Source organism: Schistocerca piceifrons, chromosome 8 (genome assembly GCF_021461385.2).
Source record: "Schistocerca piceifrons isolate TAMUIC-IGC-003096 chromosome 8, iqSchPice1.1, whole genome shotgun sequence".
In the NCBI taxonomy this organism is placed as follows: Eukaryota; Metazoa; Arthropoda; class Insecta; order Orthoptera; family Acrididae; genus Schistocerca; species Schistocerca piceifrons.
Genome location: NC_060145.1, coordinates 417,343,881 through 417,360,381, shown reverse-complemented (window position 1 = coordinate 417,360,381; position 16,501 = coordinate 417,343,881). Strand labels below are relative to the sequence as shown.

The 16,501-nt window shown below is 38.2% G+C and overlaps 1 protein-coding gene across 1 annotated transcript in view; it reads left to right on the top strand.

The window, feature by feature from the left end:
* Positions 1-16,501, top strand: part of LOC124711240 (PAX-interacting protein 1-like) — a 175,783-nt gene that overhangs the window by 112,851 nt on the left and 46,431 nt on the right. Inside the window, exon 15 of the mRNA XM_047241200.1 lies at positions 14,865-15,043. Within this exon, the coding sequence (XP_047097156.1) occupies positions 14,865-15,043 (179 nt within the window). The remainder of the gene's footprint in view (positions 1-14,864; positions 15,044-16,501) is intronic.

Below are 16,501 nucleotides of genomic sequence, written 5' to 3'. Positions count from 1 at the left end.
TTAATTGGTAAAAATCACAAAATTTATTTCAGAACTATTCTGTGTGTACAACCCATTTCAGTTGCAGGTCCACATATATTCCTAGTAATCTGATGGAGTCACTCCCATTTACTTTTTTACTCCATTTATGGATATACAGTTTCAGTTTTACTTTTATTAAATTAGTTATATGTAAACTTAGGTCGCAGTTTAGTATTGATGACTGTGATAAAATTTAAGAGAATCACTTGGAGACATCTAAGTATAAGGAAATAGGATACTGAAATATTGAGGAATGATTATGTACGTTCAAAGTTCTCTAGGGATGTAGATACTGCAGTAATGAATACTACAGCAGGTTACTTGTGTTGAGGAAGAATGGATAACCCTGAAAAGGGTAATAACAGAAGTTGAACAAACAAATTTTGGTATAAAAATGGTAACTGAGGAAACTGTGGGCTCAAGAAGAAATTCAGTTGTTTGTAAAAAAAAGAAAGAAAAAAAAGTAATTCAAATTATGGAGTGGGGAAAAGGGAGTACAACAAAATAAGAAATTAAGGGAATAGGAAGTGAATGTGCAATGAGAGGAGAGAGCGGATATGTGGAAAGGGTACATTGGGGGCCTGTGTGAGGAGAAAAAAACCTTTATTATGATAGAAGAAGAAGTGCCTGTCGATATGGAAGATGTAGAGGATCCAGTATTAGATTCAGAGTTTGGTAAGATTCCTTTGACTTTCCAAAATCATTGGTGGAAGTGGCAACTAATTGTGCTTGATAATGGAAGCAAAAATTAAGTAAAACTAAGACACTGTCATGGGATTTGTCAGCCCAGAATAAGTTCATGGAGGTATGTTCCATCTATGCAAATAGTTAAAGACAGTTTGCTTATTGACATATGCGTTTCACTACTTCTCTTTGTGAAGCATCTCCAGTGGCAATTTCCAACATTGTTGGCCCATTTGTGTGGTCCTGGAGATGTTTTCGTTAGTCTCCAAGCTCCAATTGGCTGATTTCTGGCATTTGTTCACCCACATTTGATTCACCACATCACATACATCATTTGCACTTTATATTTTGTGTTCAGCATATGTGTGTTTTGGGTGTGTAGTGTTGCCAACTGTTGGCAACACTACACACTGAAAACACGCACATGTTGAACACAAAATATGAAATGCAAGTGATGTATCCGATCTGTTGAATCAAATGTGGGTGAAAGAATGCCGTAAATAGGCCCACTGGAGCATGGAGACTAATGAATGTATCTCCAGGACCACACAAATGAGCTAACAGTGCTGGAAATCGTCACTGAAGAAACATGTATGGCAGTAAACAAACTGTCTACTAGTTGCATAGACAGAACATACCTCCACCAAATTTTGAAGCAAACAAGGAACTATGGAAAATAGAAAAAAAATGACGAAAAAGTGTTCAGCCATGTAAACTGGTAAAAAATAATTAAATCCTCATAAAAATATATGTATGCTATGGAGAAATATTAGTAATTACCATATACGCAAGAACCAAGAGGAAACAGTAAGAATGGAAGTCCCATAGAGAAACGCTGACCAAAAGGCAGGGATGCAGTCTTTCTACTCTATTGCCCGATCTGTTTACCAAGAAGCAATAAAGGAAATAATAGAAAGGTTCCAGTATGGTATTAAAAGAATATCAGTGATAAAGACACACTGAAGACCTTCCTATCCTCTGTGAAAGTAAGGAAGAATTATAGCACCTGTTAAATAGCACAAACAGTCTACAGCACACAAACTATGAAAGGATGATGACAAAAGTGTTTAGAAGTTGCAGAAATGAAATAAGTGATAAACGTAACATCAAAATAGAGGATGAGGTGTAGCACATGAAGTGAAGGAATTCTGCTACCTTAGAAGAAAAATAGCGTGTTGTATGGAGCAAAGAGAACATAGGAAGCAGATAAGCACTGCCAAAGAAGTCAGTTCTTACTAAAAGGACATTTGAGAAACGTCATCATTTATTATACTATGAGTTTTCGTATTTATTTGCCAGACTGAAATTCGAGTACATAGTCCACCATCAGTGGCATATACGCTACACGTCTACATCAAAAGATGTATCCGTCAAGTATAAAATATTTATTGTGTTCAAAAATGATATAGATCTCTGCAGTACACAGAGTGTTGTTTGTATATGTTCTAATGGTGAAACACTAAATGACTGCTTGTATTGGGCACTACTGTAACGGTAAGAAAACAGGGCACTGGTGGGGGAAAATTTCTTAAAAAGTATCTCTTGGTGCACAGCATTGCATGATATTGAATCATGGACTGTGTGAAAAACAGAAAAGAAGATAATTTAAAAATATTTGGCAGACAATTACAAAGATATGATCCTCCAACATTAATGTTAAAAGTTAAAGATAATAACCTAGCCCATAGCAATAGTAAAAATACAGAAATTCTAGCAGAAACATTTAACAAGTTACTAAATTGTGAAGATCCCCCAGAACTTCTTCAGATAAACTCAGAAACCCCAATTAAAACACCAGCAGAAAATATAAATCCACCTACAATTAATGAGGTCTACAGAGCTTTAAAAGAACTCAAAAACTACAAAGCAAGTGGAGAAGATCAAACGTTTGCTGAACTTTGGAAATATGCAGCAGAACCAGTAAAGATAGCATTACACCAATGCATAGTAAAAATCTGGAATGAAGAGAAATTACCAGCAAATTGGACTACTGCTATAATACATCCATTACATAAGAAAGGAGAAAAATCAAATCCAGACAACTATAGAGGAATTTCCCTTTTGGACTGCACGTATAAGATCATGTCAAGAATACTATACAACCGCTGTAAAGATCAACTAGAACTGGAACTGGGAGAATATCAAGGAGGATTTAGATCCTGGAGAAGCTGCCCAGAACAGATAATCACCTTGAAGTTAGTTATGGATGTCTACAAAAGAAGGCAAAAACAACTAGTCATAACCTTTGTAGATTTCAAAAAGGCGTATGATTGCATCCATAGATCTTCAATGATGAAAATATTAAGGACTTTTGGACTTCATCCTAAATTAATAAAAATGATACAGTTAACCTTAACAAACACCAAATCCAAAGTAAAATTTAGAGGAGAAATATCTGAACCATTTACGATTAAAACAGGGTTGAGACAGGGAGATTGTTTATCACCATTGCTATTCAATTGTGCTCTTGAATATGTAATGAGAGAATGGTACAAGGAAAATCCTATGAATATTAAAATTGGAACTAAGAAAGATAAAATAAACCTAAATTGCTTGGGATTTGCTGATGACCTAGCATTACTAGCTAATAATATTCAGGAAGCCACGAAACAAATAACAAGCTTACAAAATATAGCACAAAAATTAGGACTCCAGATATCATTTGAAAAGACTGAAATAATGGTAACGGATCCACTTGTAATAGATCACATCACAGTGAACATTAGGGAAATTAAAATAGTGAAACAGTTTAAATACCTGGGTGAAATTATAACACATAAATTGGACGAGAAACCTGCATGGCGAGCAAGAACTAATAAAATGATAAAAGCTCAAAAACTAACATGGTCTACGTACAATAAAAAATGTCTATCAATTAAAACAAAATTAAAACATTACAAGACGGTGGTTCAACCAGAGGTTACATACGGAAGTGAAACTCTTTTTAAAGTCACCCAGAAAAACAGAATTGACAAAATTTTAAAAGTAGAGAGAAGAATTGCTAGAACATGCATAAATAAGAAATATCAAAAAGCTGGGCAATGGCAGATAGTTCCAAATGAAGTGATATACAGAGAACTGGAGCCCATCACTGATACTATACGAAAGAAAAGGATCTCTTTTTGTGGTCACATTCTGAGGACACCAGAAACCAGATTATCAAGGAAAATTATTGAGAAACTCTGGAATTTGAAACAACAAGGAGGATGACTTAAGGAAATAAGAGAGGATATGGAAGAACTGGAAATAACTCTGGATGATTTGCAGAACAAAACGCCAAATTTAAAGAAGTTGAGGGACACAGAAATAAGATTTAAACCAAAAATTGACAAACGACATACAATGAAAAGGGTATTTACAGATAAGGAACGATGAAAAGCATCGGAACGAATGAAGAAATACTGGGCCACTCGGAAGGGGAAAATACCAAAGAAGAGGACCAGAAATGATTGACTGAAGTGGTCCAATGAGGCCGTAAAAGCAGAAGAAGAAGAAACTGTGAGGTGTGGTGCTATAGAAAGATACTGAAAGTTAAGTGGACTGATAAGCTAGGAAATGCGAAAGTTTAACTAGAAAGGGCAGGGTGATGGAACATAGGTTAAGTCATCGTATTACTAGAGGGAGCTCTAAAGGACAAAAATTGTAAAGGAACATCGAGAGTCGAGCTACAGAAAGCTATTTAAAACCTGAATATGATAGCAGTGGGATTTTTTCGGAAAGTTTAAGTGTATATCAAAAGGACAGACTAGTGGGAAATGGAGTTCGTGTATTTGTGCAGTAGACAAGAAACTCAAATCCACCAATATAAAAATTGAAGGTGGATGCAGAATTGTTTGGGCAAGACTCAGCATTATCGGTGGGCATAAAACCTCCTGATGTAACTGAAAACTTTAGGGGAAACCTCACCTCAGTTGTATGTAAGTTCCCCAATTGTACTGTAATCACTGCTTTAAGTATCCAATTATCAGTTGGGAGCATTACAGTTTCATCAGTGGTGGACTGACAAGACAGTCTGTGAAATATTACTAAATGCCTTCCTTGAAAACTACTTAGAAAAGATAATTAGGAATCCCATTCATAATGGAAATGTATTAGCACTAATGGCAACAAATATACCTTACCTTTTTGAGGGTGTCCACATTGAAACTGGTATCAGTTATCATGGCGCGGTTGTACAGCAGTGATTACCAAAGTACAAAGAACAACTAAAACAAGCAGAAAGATATTCATGTTCAGTAATGTCATATCTCAGTGAGCAACTTGGAACTTTCAGCACAGGACAAGAGCCGGTATAGGAACAATGGCTGAAGTTTAAGAATAGTTGACAATGCACTGGATAGATATATACCCAGTAGAACAGTTGATAATGGGAGAGTCTCTCCATTTTATACAGTCACTGAAAAGAAGTTTCTAAAGAAACAGAGGCTACTGCATAATCAATGTAAAACAAAACATAGGACTGTAGATAGAGAGGTGCTAAATGAAACACATTTAGCTATCGAGAGAGCAATGAGTGAAGTATTTAGTGACTATTGTAGCAGAACATTTTCAAATGATCTACCACAGAACCCGAAGAAATTCTGATCATATGTAAAAGATGTTAGTAGCACCAAAGTCAGTGTCCAGTCACTTGTGGATGAGACATGCATTGAAGTGGAGGGTAAAAAAGCAAAATCAGAACACTTGACTCTATTTTTAAATGTTCCTTTCAAAGGAAAACCCACTAGAGTTGCCCCAGCTAATCCTGGTACCACTGAATGGATGAATGAAATAAGTGTTAGAGTTAGTTGTGTTGAGCAACAGCTGAAATATTAAAATTGAATGGAGCTCCAGAGCCCACTGGAATCCCTGTCAGATTCTATACTACATTTGCAGCAGAGTTAGCCCCTCTGTTAACTATAGTCTGTTGTAAATCCCTCAAACAAAAACCCTTGCCCTGTAATTAGAAGAAAGTGGAGGTCACACCCATTTACAAGGAGAGCAGTGGAAGTGAGCCATAAAACTACCATATTTAACATAGATTTATTGTAGAATCTTAGAGCATATTCTGAGTTTGAACATAATGAGGAGAATGACCTCCTCTATCCCAACCAGCACGATTTCTGAAATCATTGCTCACGTGAAACCTAACTTGCACTTTTTTCACATGACATGCTGAGAGCTTTGGACTAAGGCAGTCAAGTGGATGGAGTATTTCTTGATTTCCAAAAAGCATTTGACTCAATTTGTGCTTACTATCAAAAGTATTATGATATGGGGTATCAAGCAAAATTTGTGACTGAACTGAGGATTTTTTGATCAACAGATGTAGAAGTAATTTTGAAAGTACTCCAGTGAAGTGTGTCAGGACCCTTGCTGTTGCTATTGTATATGAATAACTTTGTGGGCAGTATTCATAGTAACCTCAGACTTTTTGCCGATGATACGTGTCTCTAATGAAGTACTGTCTGAAAGAAGTTGTGTAAATACTCAGTCAAATCTTGATAAGATTTCAAAGTGATGCCAAGGCTGGCAACTTGCTTTAAATGTTCGGAAATGTAAAGTAGTTCACTTCAAAAATGGGGAGCACTGGGGTGGAGGGGGGACCCACAGTATCCTTTGACTGTGATATCGGTGAGTCACAGAGTCAGTTAACTCATACATAAACCTGCTTGTAACGCTTTATAGGGATATGAAATGAAATTGTCACATTAGCCAAGTTGTAGGTAAAGCACAGGGCAGACTTCAGTTTATTGGTAGACAAATGGGGAAATGCAATCTGTCTATGAAGGAGATTGCTTAGAAATCATTTGTGCAACCTGTTCTAGAGTATTGCTGGAGTGTGTGGGACTCATACGAAAGAGGACTAATGGGGGACATTTGCCTGAATGGTTGCAGGTTTGTTTGATTCCTGGGAGAGTGCCACAGAGGTGCTAAAGCAATTGAACTGGCAGTCTCTTGAAGATAGAGAAAGCCTACCAACAAAGTTTCTAGAACAGACTTTAAGTGTTGACTCTAGGAATGTACTACAATCCCGTACCTATTGCTTCTGTAGGGATCATGAGGGTGAGATTAGATTATCAATCATTTATCCCATACTCCAGACATGAAATGACGTGGAAAAAAACCGTAATTACTGCTACATGGGACGTACTCTCTGCTGTGCACACCACGGTGGTTTGTAAAGAATAGATGTAGATGTAGACTGGAATATAGACAGCAAATAATTGGCAACATTGAGTGCTTCTTTTAAATGAAGAGGAAATTTTGATGGGCTGTACCAAATCAGTCAAAAATCGGATGACCCAAAACAAGATCGCTGCTTTAATAATCTAATAGTTATCATAATATTGTACTGGAATTCAAATAATCTAGTAGTTATCATAATATTGTACTGGAATTCAAATTGTCTTTCAGTAGTTGCATTTGCCTCTAATTTGTACAGCAGTGATGACTTACATCACATTCTTCTTGACTTAAGTGCACTAAAAACACACTAACAAAAGCAATGTTCCTACTGTACAAGTGCAGATCAGTTACAGAGTTTATGAGTTTACACTGTACAACACACATACTTTAACATCCAGTTCTTTATTCCATCTGTGGTACAATCAACCTAGACCAAGTGAAGTGGCACAGTGGTTAGCACACTGGACTCACATTTGGGGTGATGACGGTTCAAACCCTCATACGGGCGTCTTGCTTTAGGTTTACCATGATTTTCCTAAATCGCTCCAGGCAAATGCCGGGAAGGTTCTTTTGAAAGAGCACAGATGATTTTCTTCCCCATCCATCCCTAATCCGAGCTTGTGCTCTATCTCCAATGACCTTGTTGTTGATGGGACATTGAACAGTAATCTCATTCTCCTCCTCGTCCTTCTCTGTCCACCTAATGAGATGTAGTGCAATTGGCTGTATCACTCGTTATGGTAGTGAAGATACTAACATCAGGTGCAAAAAACTTTTATCTGTTAGATAATGGGAACTACAGTAGGAATATCAACAATGTAGGTAAAGACAGATTGCTACTTACTGTAAAGAAGACATGTCTAGTTGCAGACAAGCACAACTAAGAGACACTTACATAAAGCTTCCAGCCACAGCCTTCATCAGCAAAAGAGAGACCACACCATTCACACGACCGCCAACTCCAGCATCTCGAGCTAAAATACAACGATCATGTGGGATGCAACCAGCACTATTAAGGGGGTCAGGGAAGGGGAGGGGATAATAGTGTACGGGTGGGGAGAGAGACGAATGCTGTCTGATGGAGTGTGCAGGGATTAGACTGCCAACAGACACAGCATCAGGATGTTGTGGGGCAAGGAGGTGGAGAAAAGAGGAGAGGAGCGAGGAAAGATGGGTGGATGCGTTGACTGAGGGTTGCAAATAAATTAGGTGGGAGATAGGAATGGGGAGAAGATGATAGGACAGAGGGAATGGAAACTGTTTGGTGGAGGGTGTGGAGACAGTATGTTACTGTAGATTGAGGCCAGGATAATTATGGGAACAGAGAATGTGATGTAAGGATAACTTTACTCTTGGCCACAGTTTGGAGATGCCCATTCATCCTAGTGGACAGCTGGTTGGTAGTCATACCAATATAAAAAGCTGTGCAATGATTGCAACAGAGCTGGTAAATGACAGGACTGCTTTCACATGCTGCTTGGCCCCTGATGGCGGAGGATAAACGTGCGACAGGACTGAAATAGGAACTGCTGGGTCGATGGATGGGGCACGTTTTGCATCTGGGTCTTCCACAGGGATATAATCCATGTGACAAAGGGTTGGGATTATGAGTGGCATAGGGATGGACTCGGATGTTGTAGAGGTTGGGTGGACGATGGAACACCAGTTTAGGAGGGGTGGGAAATATCTCAGGTAGGATGTGTCTCATTTCGGGGCATGATGATAGGTAATCAAAGTCTTGGCAAAGGATGTTGTTCCCATCCAGTGTGGTACTTGGTGATAAAGGCGACACTCCTTTGTGGCGGGATCTTGCGAGTTGGTGAGAGTGTTGGGGATCTGAGAGGAAATGGCCCGAGAGATCTGTTTGGGGACTAGGTCTGGGAGATAGTGCCCGTCTGTGATGGCCTTGGTGAGATTCTCAGCATACTGCGGAATGGACTTTTTGTATTTGTAACTGCAGTTGTGCCATCCCTGGGTAGCCAGGCTGTATGGGAGTGAGTGTTTGGTGTGAAAGGGATGACAGCTGTCAAAATGCATGTACTGTTGGTGGTTGATGGGCTTAATGTGGACAGAGGTGTGGATGGAGCCATCAGAAAAGAGGAACATCTAGGAAGGTGGCATGATGGAAGGGAAGGTGTTGAGATTGTGAAGGAATGAAGATAGGTTGTGTTGGCCCTGAGTTCATATCATGAAGATATCTGTACCAGACTAGGGGTTTGGTGTTTTGGGAGGCTAGGAAGGTCCCCTCTCCCATAAAAAGTTGGCACAGGAGGGTGACATGCAGGCGCCCATGGCTGTGTCGCAGATTTGTTTATATTCCTTCCCTTCAAATGAGAAGTATCTGTTGGTTAGGATAAAGTTAGTAAGGTGTACGAGGAATGAGGTTGTGGTTTTGGAGTCTTGAAGGACAGTGGGAAAGGTAGTGTCCAATAGTGGTAAGGCCACAGGTATGAGGGATGTTGTTATGTAGGGTGGTGGTGTCAATAGTATAGGGAGGTGGCGTCAACAGTGACAAGTAGGGATCCAGGAGGTAAAGATGTAGGGCTGGTGGACAGTTGGTGAAGGAAGTGGTTGGTGTCTTTGACAAGGGAAGGTGGATTACGAGCATTGATTTGAAGTGTTGGACAATGAGGGCCGAAATTGTTTCAGCGATGGCATAATAATCGGCCATAATGGGGTGTCCAGGATTGTAGGGTTTGTGGATTTTGGGGAGTGTGTAGAAGGTTGGTGTCATAGGGTGAGGCCTTAAGCAGGGATTGGAGTTTGTATTGGACTTCCGGGATGGGATCACTCTGGCAAAGTTTGTAGGTGGAGGAGTCAGATAATTGGCAGAGGTCTTCTGCTAGGTTGTCACTGTAGTTCATAACAACAGTGGTGGAACCTTTGCCTGCAGATAGGATGATTGGGTCAGGATTTGTGTTGAGGTTGTGTATGGCTGTTCTTTCTTCTACTGAAAGGTTGGTGTTCTGAAAAAGAAACCTAGGGAGGGATAGTGAGGCTAAGTTTGAGGTGAGAAATTCCTGGAAGGTGGTTAGGTGGGAGGGCGAGAGGATCATAGTTGGACGGTGGTATGAACAGGAAGAGGCAGGGTTCAATGTTGGAATTAGGGTAGTTTTGGTTGGAGAGGTTGGCAGCAAAGAAGTGCTTCCATTGCAGGAATTGGGATAAGGAGAGTAGGTCTTTGAAAAGTTCAGCATGGTTAAATTTGGGTGTAGGGCTAAAGGTAAGGCCTTTAGATAGGACTGAAACTTCTGTGGAGCTGAGGGTTTTGGTGGAAAAGTTAACAACAGCGTTACAGGACTGTTTTGCCTCTGGATTTGGTGGAGAGGTGGTAGGGAGTTTCGGGGATATGGCGAGTTGAAAAGGTCAACTAGGCACAGTTTAGCTACTATAAGGGGTGGACGAGGAGGAATACTGTGGGTACGATAGGGGTTGGATAGTGCTGCTCTGAGGTGGCAGTAGGATGTCAGTAGGTTGATAACTTATGGGATTGGAGTCTGGAATGCTCCTCCAGGTGCTGGTGTGTCTCTCTCTTTTAGTGATGAAGGTTGTGACCGAAAGCTTTATGGTAGTGTTTTTTAATTGTGCCTGTCTGCAACTTGATGTATCTTCTTTACAGTATGTAACAATCTGTCATTTCCTACATTGTTGCTAAACCTTTATCTGTCTCATGTATACAGAACACACAGGTGTAGTTGTTGGTAGGAAAGCTGTCAGTATTAAGAAAAATTTCATGTAGAACAACAATCGGGCGCTACTGGTATCACTGTCCAGTTCTAACAGTTTAAGAAGGAACACCCATGATTTTATGTTTATCGTTACTACTTTGAACATAGTCAAGCACACGTTAAAGTTTGACTGAGTTGAACTGGTCATAGCTGAGTATTGCAGTGTTTGTGTTGTTTCCTGGTACTGTGATTTGCAGCAAATTGTGTTTTCTTTGCTGTGAGGGGATGTTGACATCATCTGGTACCTGAATGTCCGCCTTATGTGCTGTGGCAGTTTCGTTCCTAGCACCAGCCTCACCTATATTTTCTGTACCTCAAAGTGCTGTCTCGTTTAGAGACTAATTGGTCTGCTACATTATTAATGCACATGGCTTGTGGAAAGGGCGTATAGACTGCAATACATGTGAAATAAAATTAAATGAATCCCACAGTTCTTTATAATAAGACACAACATACCATATAAGAGACATTAAACTCCAAACTGTTCTTTTTGTGACTTATGAAAATAACACACAGATAATTTTAGAAAATGTCCCAATAAATAAATCTCTGTGGGCATTTGTTAGATATGGGACCGTCAGAAATGTAGTTTCAAAAACTTGCTTCTAAAATGTTGCTGTAAGACCTTCAGAGTTACACTGTTTTTGTTAATTCAGCAAAAAGTACGATAAAACTACCAGATCTGCTGTGTAAAAAATGCTTATTACATGTTACACACTAAACTAAAATGTAGTACAGTATTAACTCATTAATTTTGTAACTCAGTTTCATTGAATTGACCTGTTAGCTGCCAAGCCATATCTTGGAACTGCATCCCATCATTTGTATCTCTTACCATCAAGAATGAATTGGCTGCTATTGCCACTGTGTCACACTGTCAGTTTACTTGCAACATTTGAGTAAAGTAGTGCACAGCAGCTGATGAACTCTGAGTAAGTGTCATTGAACATTTGGAGGACAGAGTCCTGCTCGCAGTCATCTTGCATATCATCAGCTGCGGTGGCATGTTCTAGCCACTGGGGTGTTCCCTACCTTTTTGACCTAGTCTTAACTGGGATTGCAAGCAGCTGGTGAGGCACCGCTGTAGTGGCTTGTGAATAATGAAAGATACTATGAACCAGCTGACAAGATTTATAATGTAAATTAAATTAAAGTTGTTACATGTAGACATACAACATTGTAGCACCTTAGCTTCTCATTCACATTTTTTATGAACCAAGTGTTTTTCAGTATTTGATAAGAATTGGTCTTTAGATGGTATAAGGGGCAATCCAAAAGTTTCTGTTCGGAGGCTGTACAGTTCAGAATTGGTATGCCAATCAGGTGAAATTGTCATGAGCATTGAGGAAATCATCCAACCAACATACCAGGTTGAAGTAGCCATAGGATAAAACACCATGTCCTGCTGCGTGATGGAGTTGGTAACTGCCTCCTGCATATCCTCATCTGACAGCAATCAGTGACCCACCAAGTCCTTTTTCAAGGGACCGAAGGTGTGATAATTGCATGGGGAGAGATGAGGCCTATAGAGCGTGTCTTCAAGTGTATCCCACTTGAGTTGACATTACAGCATTTTCCATATAGGTAATTGTGTTGTAATGAACCAGCAACACCCTTTGTTGTAGTTTTCCGCAATGGTGGTTTTCGACAGGTGTGCTGCCCCGTACACATTATTCATTTTCTGATTATGTCTAGTGGTGTTTGTCCTTTAGCAGCTAAGAAAAGAATAATAGCTTGTTGATTCTATTTGGGTGGATTTAGTAATAGCATTGCCATTGTTCAGATTTCTGCATTTATCTCACATATTTGGAAAGACATGAATGCCATGCTAATTCCTTGACTACATGTCTGGTTATATACCTGCATTGGAGTCACGTTACATTGCATACATGCTGCAGCAATGCCCTCAAATGGAAACTTTTTGATCACCACCAATAACACAGGCCAATGATGCAAAAACTTTTTTGCTGAAAATACCTTATTCTTATGTTTTTTAGGGTGGGAAATCCAAATATGATACTTAAAAACTTTATCACCAACCATTTCTTCACATTTTATGGTTAAATTTATTACATTAAACAATTTTTTAAATAATTTAACAGCTTTTGTATAGTTAAAATAGTTCAAAAAGGAGGTGTAATGAATGTAGATGACGCTGGTAGCGCTGCTGAAAAACATTTGCTGGCAAAAAAAGGTCGATTCTATTTTTGTGTTAGCAGATGGTGTTTTGTTTACTGTCAACCTAACTTCACTTTCCCGTTTCCTGTACACATGCTCAGTACAATGTCTAATCGTGGTTGTAAAAACTCTGCTGACCATTTTTGTTATATTTGTAGTGAATTTGTGATTAAAAAACAATCTGATTTAGATGAACCAGATGATGATGAATTCCATTGTAATACAGAAAGTATAGAGCCCAAATTGTTTACTCAGACCAAGCGTAACGATTTGGTTAGGGATCTGGGCCTAACGAAAGAAAAAGCTGAACTGCTTGGCTCTAGATTAAAAGAAAAGAACTTATTGGCAGTTGGAATCAGCATATACTTGTATGGAAAGAGAGAGCAGCAATTTTCCAAGTTTTTTCAACAAGAAGGTGATTTTTCCCTGTCTGATGAATGAGGTTGGTATTTAATAAAAAAAGGAAGACTGGAGGCTGTTTATTGATTCATCCAAAACTAGTTTAAAGGATGTTTTATTACACAATGGCAACATGTATTCATCTATACCTGTTGGACCTGTTGGAAGGAAGCTGTGAAAACCTAGAAATACTGCTAAATAAAATAGGCCATTCTGCTCATGGTTGGATGATATGTGACGATTTAAAAGTAACATGCATGCCTCTTGGTCAGCAAGGTGGCTTTACCAAATTTCCATGTTTCTTGTGTGAATGGGACAGTAGGGCTAGAGATCAACACTGGTGCAGAAAGAACTGGCCTGTGAAGGAGTCTTTAAAACCTGATGAGAAGAACATTCTACACAAAAACCTTGTAAATAAAAAAAAGTTCTACATATAAAGTTAGGCCTAATGAAACAGTTTGTAAATGCTTTGCCTAAAGATGGACCATGTTTTAAGTATCTCCGCCAAAAGTTCCCACATCTTTCAGAAGCTAAAATAAAAGAAGGCATGTTAATTTTGAATCTACAATGACCTTAAATGAGAGAGAAACATGGGTATCATTCAAGCAAATTGTTACAAAGTCCTTAGAACATGAAAAGACCCAGAATATGTTTCTATTGTAGCTACAATGTTAAAGAAATTTAAAACTTTAGGATGTTTAATGAGCCTGAAAGTTCACTTTTTGAACAGTCACCTTGATTACTTCCTGGACAATATGGGAGATGTTAGTGAGGAGCAAGGAGAGTGTTTTCACCAGGACATTAAAGTGATGGAAAAACACTACCAAGGTCGCTGGAACACCAACATGATGGAGGACTACTGTTGGTCACTTCACCGAGAAGTTCAGCAAGCGACTCATCATAGAAAAAGCTACACAAGAAGAAGCTTCAATGAAAAAAGAGAAAGAAAATACAAACCAATTCCAGCTGACAAGTGAAACCTCTATTAACACATATCATTGTTTTAAGTAGATTACTGTAAATACAAACAATGCTTATGTTGCAACAAAGTCTTTCATTAATTTCCCGGTTTTCTGTATAGCATAGGATTTTCATACTATATAATAAACAGCATATTGCTCAAAAACTATGGGTGATAAAAAAAAACTAAGGCTATATTTGGATTCAGCTCATAAAAATCTATGAAGATCAGCTATAAAAGTAAAAAAAGGTTTTTTTTAAAAAAAAAATTGTTGGCCTGTGTGATTTTTTTCTGAAATGTGTTTTGTTCGTGCCAAACATGTAAAACTGGTTACAATATCTTTGGTGTAGATGGATTGTTGTAGAAAGGAAAAGGAAACTTTTGTCTACCATTTCCTGTTTAGATATTGCTGGGTTGTATGTGGCTTCAGTTGTTTTCTAGTTTTTTTTTTTTTTTTTTTTTTTTCGCTGTGTAAATGTTTATCTTTTACTTTGCTGAAATTAGCTTGTAGGCCTGTCTTTTTAAATGGCTGCTTCTCTGCCATGTATGTGACAGAAATACAGTGTTCCCAATACTACAGTAGCATTTCATAATTGAATGTACATTTCCATTTTGTTCAGATTATTTTTAAAGGTTAGGGTATGTTAACACTGTTGTAATTGTTATCACTTTTGAACCTGAACCTGACTTTTTCAAAAATAGCATATAAAATTTTTATCCTGCAGTTCCACCTGACCTCTGTCTCTTGGGCTGTATCTTTTTCTTTGTGGGTTATGAAAATGAGCCAGAGCTAAATAACTGGAAGACCTTGGTTCGAAGAAGTGGTGGTGAGGTTGAAGAATCATATGTTCATCGTGTTACACATGTAATATGTGATACACAAAAGAACTCATTTGTACAACAGGTAAGAAAGAAAACTTACATTGTATCTCTAAAATTTGCTTCTATGTTTCATTTGTAGCCCAGTGAATTGGTCAAATATAATAGAATGAATTTTTAAAAATATATGCTCTGTTAATTACTATCTCTGAATGACATGACATAATCAGGACCCACATACACTCCGCACACTTAAATTAGACATTTGTTATTGCAAAAGAATATTACCGAACCCATACACATTTTATGTTTGATTTCTACAATATATCTTGCTCAAGTTTTTACTGTGCAGAATTTGTTGAGAGCTTATGCCACTTAAGCTCTAGGGTTCAAATCACAATGTAGGCTGTCATAACTAATATTTGCATGATACCTCATAATTTTTTCCAACTGAGTTTGTCCCCTTTGTTTATGGTGATTGTTCTCTTCTAATAATAACATAAAAAGACACAAACCAGTAAGGCTTTTGTTGTGACTAGAATTTCATTACATGATATTTTTTAAACATTTCATGGAGGCTATAACAATCCAGCTTGTTGACAAAATGGTAGCAAATGGTATAAAATGGGCAGCCCAGAGCACTTATACTAATTGATCATCACAGGGTGAAATGAAAGCAACTGAAAGTAATTCCTGAAATTTTAAAACTGTTTGCAAAACCAGGATTGTAATGCAGTTACTTGCCTTACATTGAAATGTGTTTACCAACCATTTTATTTGATCTTGCATCACTGACTGACTCAATATCAATAAACCACAGATGTTTCTCCATATTAGCCATTTCCTGTAGAAAAGTTAGCCTGTAAAAAAGCCCTCTTTTAGTGCAATCAGTACCACATTGCTTGTGAGAGATAAGTATTTGTATCCAAGTTTTAGCTTGTCACTTATGATCAACACCGCATACTATATTTTACAGACTATAAGACGCACATTAATTTTTTATGCAAATTTTTTAAATAACATTTTTACCATTTTTATTATTAGATTGTAAAACCAGACTAGAAAACAATTCTTAGTGTATAAAACCAAAATAACCCTAAAAATCCCTAAAAATTGTCATCTCAACTTTCTTCTTCTTCCTCTTCCTCTCTTCATTGTTGTCCTCTTCATATGTAAGATGATCTTCACTGCCATCGAGAGCATTACTTATGCTACACGTCTTGAAAGATTTAACAATAATGTCTGCTCTCACTCTAGACCACGGCTGTTTTATCCACTGACACACTTGTCTGTGGGTCATTTTAAAGCTCCCTCTGATGTGAATTGATGTTGGGTTTCACCCATCTACCATCATCCATTTGTTCCATTCCTCTCTCATATACAGTTTAAATGGTTTATTTATTGAGACGTCAAGAGGTTGCAATTGTGAAGTAAGTCTTCCTGGAATAACAGCAAGCTCTGTATTTCCCAGACTCAATTTGTCTTTCACAGACTTTTTCAAGTGATTACCAAACTGATCTAGCATGAGAAGAGACATCTTCTT